The sequence below is a fragment of the Triticum urartu genome, chromosome 1A, assembly GCF_056163025.1.
Source record: "Triticum urartu cultivar PI428250 chromosome 1A, HENAU_Tu73, whole genome shotgun sequence".
Lineage (NCBI taxonomy): Eukaryota > Viridiplantae > Streptophyta > Magnoliopsida > Poales > Poaceae > Triticum > Triticum urartu.
This window is the reverse complement of record NC_141873.1, coordinates 185,604,287-185,611,989: the sequence shown is the minus strand read 5'-3', so window position 1 is coordinate 185,611,989 and position 7,703 is coordinate 185,604,287. Positions and strand designations below refer to the sequence as shown.

The window sequence follows — 7,703 nt, the reverse complement described above, 5'->3', positions numbered from 1 at the left end:
CTTCCGACTGCGGGGCTAGACGGCCTCTGGCTGCAAGCGGATGACTGTTGTAGCAGGGCCTCATGGGCTGGGGTCGAGGTTACCGCCACCAGGAACGTGTCCATGACCCACGGCTGGCTGGCGTTTCCCCACGCGCGTGGCCTGATCAAGAGGTGCACTCTTCACTTCAAGTACAATGACCTCGCGACCCTCTATGTGAGGGTATTTGGGGAAGACGGCCGCCGCGCAGGGTGCTGCCCCGAATACGGCAGCAGCGACGATGAGCTTGGCCTTGATGACGGCCGCGACCACAATGAGGGTGAGCTTTCCCTTGGCGATGGCCACGCCAGCCCCAGTAGCGGTTACTCCTCCTCCGGCGAGAGCACCAGTAGGAGCGGCTATGATAAGCCACCCCGCCCCCGGGCTCGGATCGGTCAAGGCGACAGGCCATCTCACCGCTGTGCTCCGCTGAAGCGGGAGGAAGGCTCGGACTGAGCTTCAGACATTGCTGGGGCCCGGCCTCGGAGCTGCTGCAGGCGTGCGGCTTGCTTTTGTTTAACATTTCCTTTCTCCTGCATTTTGAAAAAAATAGAACTCCCCGTTGGGCGTGTAAAGAACCATGGCACTTATGCCACTATGCTATGTTTACTATTTTGATGTTATGCCATGATATCTATGTTCTGAGTAAGGGTGGTTAGGGTAACTTAGCTCGTTATGCTTGCGGTACTTTCCCACCTCACGAGGGCACGTCCTTCGGCGTCTAGCGAAGCTCCCTTCCTGATGACTCAGGAGCCGTCGGCCTCAGGAGACATTGTAGAGCTACAGAGTTATTAGAAAGCTTGAGGGGGTGCCTTGTTCTTCCTTGTGCGAGCCCCCAGGCATGGGTTAGTTGTGGCTTAGTGGAACGCGTCGCGCTGCCCGGGGGGGGCACAGACTAAAGAGGGTGCGCATGTCCATGAGCTTGTTCGAGAGCGTCTCATGAGGATTAAGAAAGCCGAAGCACTAGGGCAACAGGGTTTCAGTGAGGTGTGCTTGCGTGCAGGCGAGGCCAAATCAGCACACTTGTGTAGCCCCCACACGCAGGATGCCTGAGGAGGAGCGACGGGTAACTGCCGCTCTTCCGGGCCAAAACTGAGAGGCGAGCGAAACAAGAGGAGAAAATCCAACTTTGGCAAGCAAAAACGTGAAAACTCAATTCCATTAAGAAGTTGCAAACCAGCTACAGAAAACAAGCAAAAGAACAGTTGCGTCTGGCACCTAGTCTAGTCTCACAAGCGTGGAGCTAAGTGCTGCCACTACGACGTGGGAGGGATCCCCGATGAGGCCCGCGGGCGACACTCAGGAGACGCTGATGCATGTACATCCCCACTAATTATTACGTTAGAGTGTCCTGGGCGGAGACCTTCACAGGCATGGGGCCATGCTTCATGGGTAGTACTTTCGGAGGTGTTGGATGTTCCAGGCATTCTGGATGGGGATCCCACCTGTGTCTCAAGGCGTGCGGCGGTAGGCCTGGAGACATGGGCTATCTGGAACATGCCTTCCCACATGGGTGAGAGTTTATGCAGCCCTTCCCTGGAGAGCACCCGCCTTAGGACGAGATCACCCACCTCGAGCGTCCTAGAGTGGAAGTTGCGGCAGTGGTACCACATCAATGCCTGATGGTACCTCGCTGCTTGTAGCGAGGCTTGGCAGCGGCGTTCCTCCCCTAGGACGAGGTCCATCCCCTGCGAGGCCTTCTGGCGTGCGTCGTCAAACGCCAAGACCCGCGCAGAGCGATGCCCGACCTCATGAGGGAGAACCGCTTCAGCTTCGTAGATGAGGAAGAATGGAGTTTTGCCCGTTGGCTTGGTTGTGGTATTGTGATGGACCACAGTATGGACTGGAGTTCGTCGAGCCAGCGCCTGCCGCAGGCCTCGAGCTTCTTATTGAAGGTTCTTGCCTTGAGGCCTCTCAGGACCTCCGCGTTGGTGCCCACGGCCTAGCCATTGCTCCTGGGTGTGCCACTGAGGCGTAACACATCTGCATTCCAAGGTTAGCACAATATGTTTTGAAAAGGTTGCTAGTGAACCACGAGTCGTTGTTGATGATGGTGCGATTAGGGACCTCGAACCGGCTCGTGAGGCCCTTGGTGAATTTGACTGCCAAGTCGGAGGGAATGGTGCGGACTGCCTCCACCTCCGCCCATTTGGTGAATTTGTCGATGACGACGTAGAGGTAGTGGTAGCCCGGGGCACTTGAGGGAACAGGCCCAAGATCTCCAGCCCCCAGACCGCAAACGGCCATGAGAGCGGGATGGTCTAGAGACCCTAAGCGGGCTGGTGGATCTGCTTGGCATGGAATTGGCAAGCTTTGCAAGATCTCACCAGCTTTAGTAGAGTCGTTGAGCACCGTGAGCCAGTAGAATCCACTACGGAATGCCTTGTCCATGAGGGTGCGTGACGAAGGGTGATGCCCGCAGTCCCCGGCGTGTATGTCAGCCAACAGCTCGTGTCCTTGCTCCCTGGAGATGCTCCGCAAAGAGACGTTGTTTGGCCGCTTCCGATAGAGCTCATCGTCCTGAATGCAATAGGCAGTGGCCTAGCGAGCCACGTGCTCCGCGTCTTCCTCCTCCATCAGGGACCCCTGAAGTAGGTATGCCTTGAACTCCTCGGTCCTGCACCCCTCCTGAGGCACAAGCGCGAGGAGTAGACGTGCTCCCGAGGTTCGGCCGAAAGCTGGGCTCCCAAGAGGGGTGCTGGGGGGAGCTCCTCTGGTGGCAATGCTGGTTCTGCAGCAGGAGGGGATGCTAACGGCTTGAAGAGCTGCTCGTCAAAGACGATAGGCTCCTAAGGAAAGTGACGATAGACGATAGGCTTCCTTGTTCGTGCTGCGCGGCACGTTCTGCAATTCCAGGCCCAAGAATTGTTTCTCAATTTTGTGTAACTCCGCAAGGTATACCTCCATGTGTTCGTCCTTCAGCTCGTACACTTTGTTTGAGAAGTTGCCAAGGAGCTGGGAGTCGCCCTTGATGGTGAGGCACTTCACTCCCAAGGCTGTCGCAGCCTTGAGACCGGCGATCAGGCCTTCGTACTCTGCGATGTTGTTGGAGACCTTCTCGCCCTGCAGGAAGCATAGCTACATGGCGTAGTAGAGCTTGTCCTGGGTGGGCGAGATCAGCACAACTCCAGCCCCCACGCCCTGACGTGCGAATGCGCCGTCGAAGTACATGATTCGGCCATTTGGTGGCTCGCTTCCCAGCGAGAGGGGTCGATCCTCGCCCATTCCCGGCCCCGGGGCATCGGTCCATTCTGCCACGAAGTCGGTGAGCACCGCACCCTTGATGACTTTGGTGGTGCTGAACTCCAACTGAAAAGCCTGCAGTTCGATGCTCCATTTGGTGACTGTCCCCGCCACATTGGGGCTCCTGAGCACTCGCTCCAATGGGTAAGCCGAGACATCTTTGATGGGGTGGCCTTGGAAGTAGTGGCGCAGCTTGCGGGAGGCGACAAGAAGCGCGAGAAAGAGCTTTTGCGGCATGGGGTACTGTGCCTCCGCATTGCGCAACACTATGTTGACGAAGTACACCGGGTGCTCGATGAGGGCGGAAGTGTTGGTCGTGTCTTGTGCCTCCTGAGGCCCGATGGCCTTAGGAGCTTGGTCTCTTGTTGGGGCAACCGAGGCCCAGGAGCACCGTCATAAGGGGCATGGTTAGCTATTGGGGTAGCCAAGGCCTCAGGAGCGCCGTCCTGAAGCCGCTGCATTTCAACCGGTTGTGGGGTGCTGCTTCATGAGCCCTTGGCCAGGCACTCCTCTCGGACCGCCACCTGCGCTCCACTGGCCAAGTGAGGCATGCCAGCCAGGTAGAGCACCAAGGGCTAGAGGGGGCATGGTGCTACCATCACCGGCGGGCTGGTGAGGTACTTCTTGAGGTCTTGGAACGCCGCGTCAGCCTCCGGAATCAACTCAAATGGTCCTTTCTTTTTCATCGGCTTGAAAAATTGGAGGGCGTGTTGTCCCAGCTTGGAGATGAAGTGCCCAAGCGAGGTCGCATAGCCCGCTAGCTTCTGCATCTCCTTGAGGGTTTGGGGCGGGCTCATCCTTTCCAGGTGCCATTCACCAAGGATATCGTCAACCGGTTAAACCTTTGCTAATGGTGGAATTGCCAAACCATTGTGCATGCCAAAAAAGAAGCCAAGTTCGATTCAATAATTACCTTTACTTTGTCTCTATCTTTGGACTGAATCAAAATTAGAAGAAAAGCAAGGCTATTTCCTTGACCTTCTCTAGGTTCGCCTGGATTCCCTTATGCGACACCAGAAAGCACAGCAGCTTGCCGGAGGGGACGCCGAACACACATTTCCCTGGATTGAGTTGGAGATCTACCTTGCGCAGACAGGCAAATGTTTCTTCTGGGTCTTTGATAAGGTTCCTTTCCTCCCAAGATTACACCACTATGTCGTCGACGTAGGCCTCGGTGTTCCTCCCGAGCTGCTGGCCCAAAGCGATGTGCATCAGCCACTTGAAAGTTGCCCCGGCGTTATGCATGCCAAACAGCATGAAGGTGTAGCAATACACCCTGCATGGGGTCAAGAAGGTTGTCTTCTCAACATCCTGCACCGCCTTCTTGAAATGGTGGTAGCCCGATAAGGTGTCTAGAAAGCACAGCAGGTCGCACTCGGTGGTGGAGTCGATGATACGATCCATGTGCGGAAGCGGGAAAGGGTCTTGAGGGCAAGCCTTTTTGAGGTTGATGAAATCGACAGACATGCGATCCTTCCCTCCTTTCTTGGGGACAATGACCGGGTTTGCTAGCCATTCCGGGTAACGCACCTCCCGAATGACACCAGCTTCTTGTAGTTTGCGTGTTTCCTGGACGATGAACGAGTACTTCTCCGCGGACTACCGCCGCGCCTTCTGCTTCACCGGGCAAACGTTAGGGCATATCCTTAGGTGATGCTTGATTATCCCCCTCGGGATTCTGATCAGATCCTTGGGCTCCCATGCGAACACATTCTTGTTCTTCTGCAAGAAGCTGACCAATGCCTCATCTTGATCTGGAGGGAGGCTGGCACCTATGGTGAAGGTGGCGCCCGATGCCCCGTCTTCATCAACTGGCACCTGATTCATCTCGGCTGCCTCCTTATCTGGCCGCGCAGCCGCTGCGGCCCTGAAGGCGAGCTTGAGGGCCAACAAGGCTTCCTTGGTGTCCCCTTCCATCGTGAGGACACCGCTGCTCCCCGGCATCTTCATGAGATTGTAGGCAGGGTGAGTTGCTGCCATGAACTTGGCCAAGGCTGGGTACCTGAGGATGGCGTTGTACGGGAGGCCAATGCGGTAGTTTTTGTGGGAGTCGAAGGTAACGGGGAGGCGGATCTACCCAACGGGGCAGGTGGTGCCGTCGAGGACCCCGAAGAAGGGCTTGGTGGGGCGGAGCCAGCCATGGGGCACGTGAAGCAAGCCGAAAGCTTCCACAGAGACCACATTGAGGTCGACTTCACTATCGATGAGGCTCTTGGTGACTACCATATAGTAGATGGTGGGGGTGTAGAGCATCGGGAGCGTGCCGGCACCTGCGGTGGTTGCGGGGTGTTCTCTCGATTCGAAGGTGATGTCAGCCTTAGGCGCCGCTCAGCCTGGAGGAGCCCCTGCTACGTGTGGGCGGCACCCACCTCGTGAAAGAACTACTTGACGTGGCGGTCCGAGGGCGGTGCTTGTGAACCACCGAGTAGGGTTGCGATGGCATGGGGTGCCGGTGCCACGAAGCGTGTGACGAGGAGGTCGGGCAGCTCCTCCCAGGAGGCCACAGAACATGCTAGCAAGCTAAGCAGCCAGGCGCGCGGCACGCCTGCAAGGGCCATGGGAAGCTAGTTGGCCATGGCCTTGTCGTCGCTGCCTGCCTCCAACACAGCCTCCTCGTATGCTCGAAGAAAACTTGCCGGGTCCGTCGCGCTGTCGTATCGGGGCGGCAGCTTCGGCCTGAACTGGGGTGGCCACTGCACCCACTGCAGGGCGGGGTTGAAAGCCCGGAGGCCCTCGGCTCCCCTGAAACTTCACATTGGGAAGGTCGATGGAGGGGTATCCGCCATGAGAGCCCGGAAGCGGAGCGCAGCAGACAGAAGGGCGGATCTCCGACACACCCCTACCTGGTGCGCCAAATGTCATATTTCGGGTTCCGCAGACCATTCAGAGGTTCGAACTCTGGGGTGCGTGCGAAGAACTCGACCAACCTAGTCTGTCTACTTGCCAGTCTCATGGCCTAGCTCGATGACCTAGATGGAAACGGGACACAACAGTTTACCCATGCTCGGGCCACCATGCGGTGTGATGACCCACAAGTATAGGGGATCTATCATAGTCCTTCTGATAAGTAAGAGTGTCGAACCCAACGAGGAGCAGAAGGAAATGATAAGCGGTTTCCAGCAAGGTATTCTCTGCAAGTAGTGAAATAAGTGGTAACAAATAGTTTTGTGATAGGATAATTTGTAACGAGCAACAAGTAACAAAAGTAAATAAAGTGCAGCAAGGTGGCCCAATCCTTTTGTAGCAAAGGACAAGCTTGGAAAAACTCTTATATGATGTAAAGCGCTCCCGAGGACACATGGGAATATCGTCAAGCTAGTTTTCATCACGTTCATATGATTCGCGTTCGGTACTTTGATAATTTGGTATGTGGGTGGACCGGTGCTTGGGTGCTGTCCTTAATTGGACAAACATCCCACTTATGATTAACCTCTATTTCAAGCATCCACAAATACAACAAAAGTATTAAGGTAAACCTAACCATAGCATGAAACATATCGATCCAAATCAGCCCCTTATGAAGCAATGCATAAACTAGGGTTTAAGCTTCTGTCACTCTAGCAACCCATCATCTACTTATTACTCCCCAATGCCTTCCTCTAGGCCCAAATAATGGTGAAGTGTTATGTAGTCGACATTCACAGAACACCACTAGAGGAGAGACAACATACATCTAATCAAAATATCGAACGAATACCAAATTCACATGACTACTAATAGCAAGACTTCTCCCATGTCCTCAGGAATAAAGTAACTACTCACAAAGCATAAACATGTTCATAATCACAGGGGTATTAATATGCATATAGGATCTGAACATATGATCTTCCACCAATTAAACCAACTAGCATCAACTACAAGGAGTAATTAACACTACTAGCAACCTACTAGCACCAATCCCGGACTTGGAGACAAGAATTGGATACAAGAGATGAACTAGGGTTTTGAGATGAAATGGTGCTGATGAAGATGTTGATGGAGATTGCCCTCTCCCGATGAGAGGAGCATTGGTGATGACGATGGCGATGACTTCCCCCTCCGGGAGGGAAGTTTCCCCAGCAGAACAGCTCCGCCAGAGCCCTAGATTGATTCCGCCAAGGTTCCGCCTCGTGGCGGCGGAGTTTCGTCCGAGAAGATGGCTTATGATTTTTTTCCCATCGAAACACTCCATATAGCAGAAGATGGCCACCGGAGGGCCACCAGGGGGCGCGCCCTGGGGGTATGGCGCGCCCCCCACCCTCGTGGGAATGGTGTGGCCCCCCTGGTGACGTTCGTGCGCTCGGTATTTTTTACATATTTGGAAAACATCATTCGTGAAGTTTCAGGACTTTTGGAGCTGTGCAGAATAGGTCTCTAATATTTATTCCTTTTCCAGCCCAGAATCCCAGCTGCCGGCATTCTCCCTCTTTATGTAAACCTTGTAAAATAAGAGATAATAGGCA

General features: G+C 54.8%; 1 protein-coding gene across 1 annotated transcript; it reads right to left on the bottom strand.

Annotated features, from left to right (window-relative positions):
• Nucleotides 1-1,932: 1,932 nt before the first annotated feature.
• LOC147990553 (uncharacterized) lies at nt 1,933-3,498 on the bottom strand. The gene is made up of 3 exons (XM_087538283.1): nt 3,169-3,498; nt 2,920-3,081; nt 1,933-2,538 (listed from the first exon to the last, which is right to left on the bottom strand). The coding sequence occupies exons 1-3, from the start codon at nt 3,496-3,498 to the stop codon at nt 1,933-1,935; spliced, it is 1,098 nt and encodes a 365-aa protein (XP_087394409.1).
• Nucleotides 3,499-7,703: the final 4,205 nt, after the last annotated feature.

Coding starts and splice junctions, on each gene's coding strand:
- LOC147990553 (XM_087538283.1), bottom strand. CDS start 3,498: ATGCCGCAAAAGCTCTTTCTCGCGCTTCTTGTCGCCTCCCGCAAGCTG. Junction 3,082..3,168: donor TGTACTTCGACGGCGCATTC/GCACGTCAGGGC, acceptor TGCTTCCTGCAG/GGCGAGAAGGTCTCCAACAA. Junction 2,539..2,919: donor TGAAGGACGAACACATGGAG/GTATACCTTGCG, acceptor TATTGCATTCAG/GACGATGAGCTCTATCGGAA.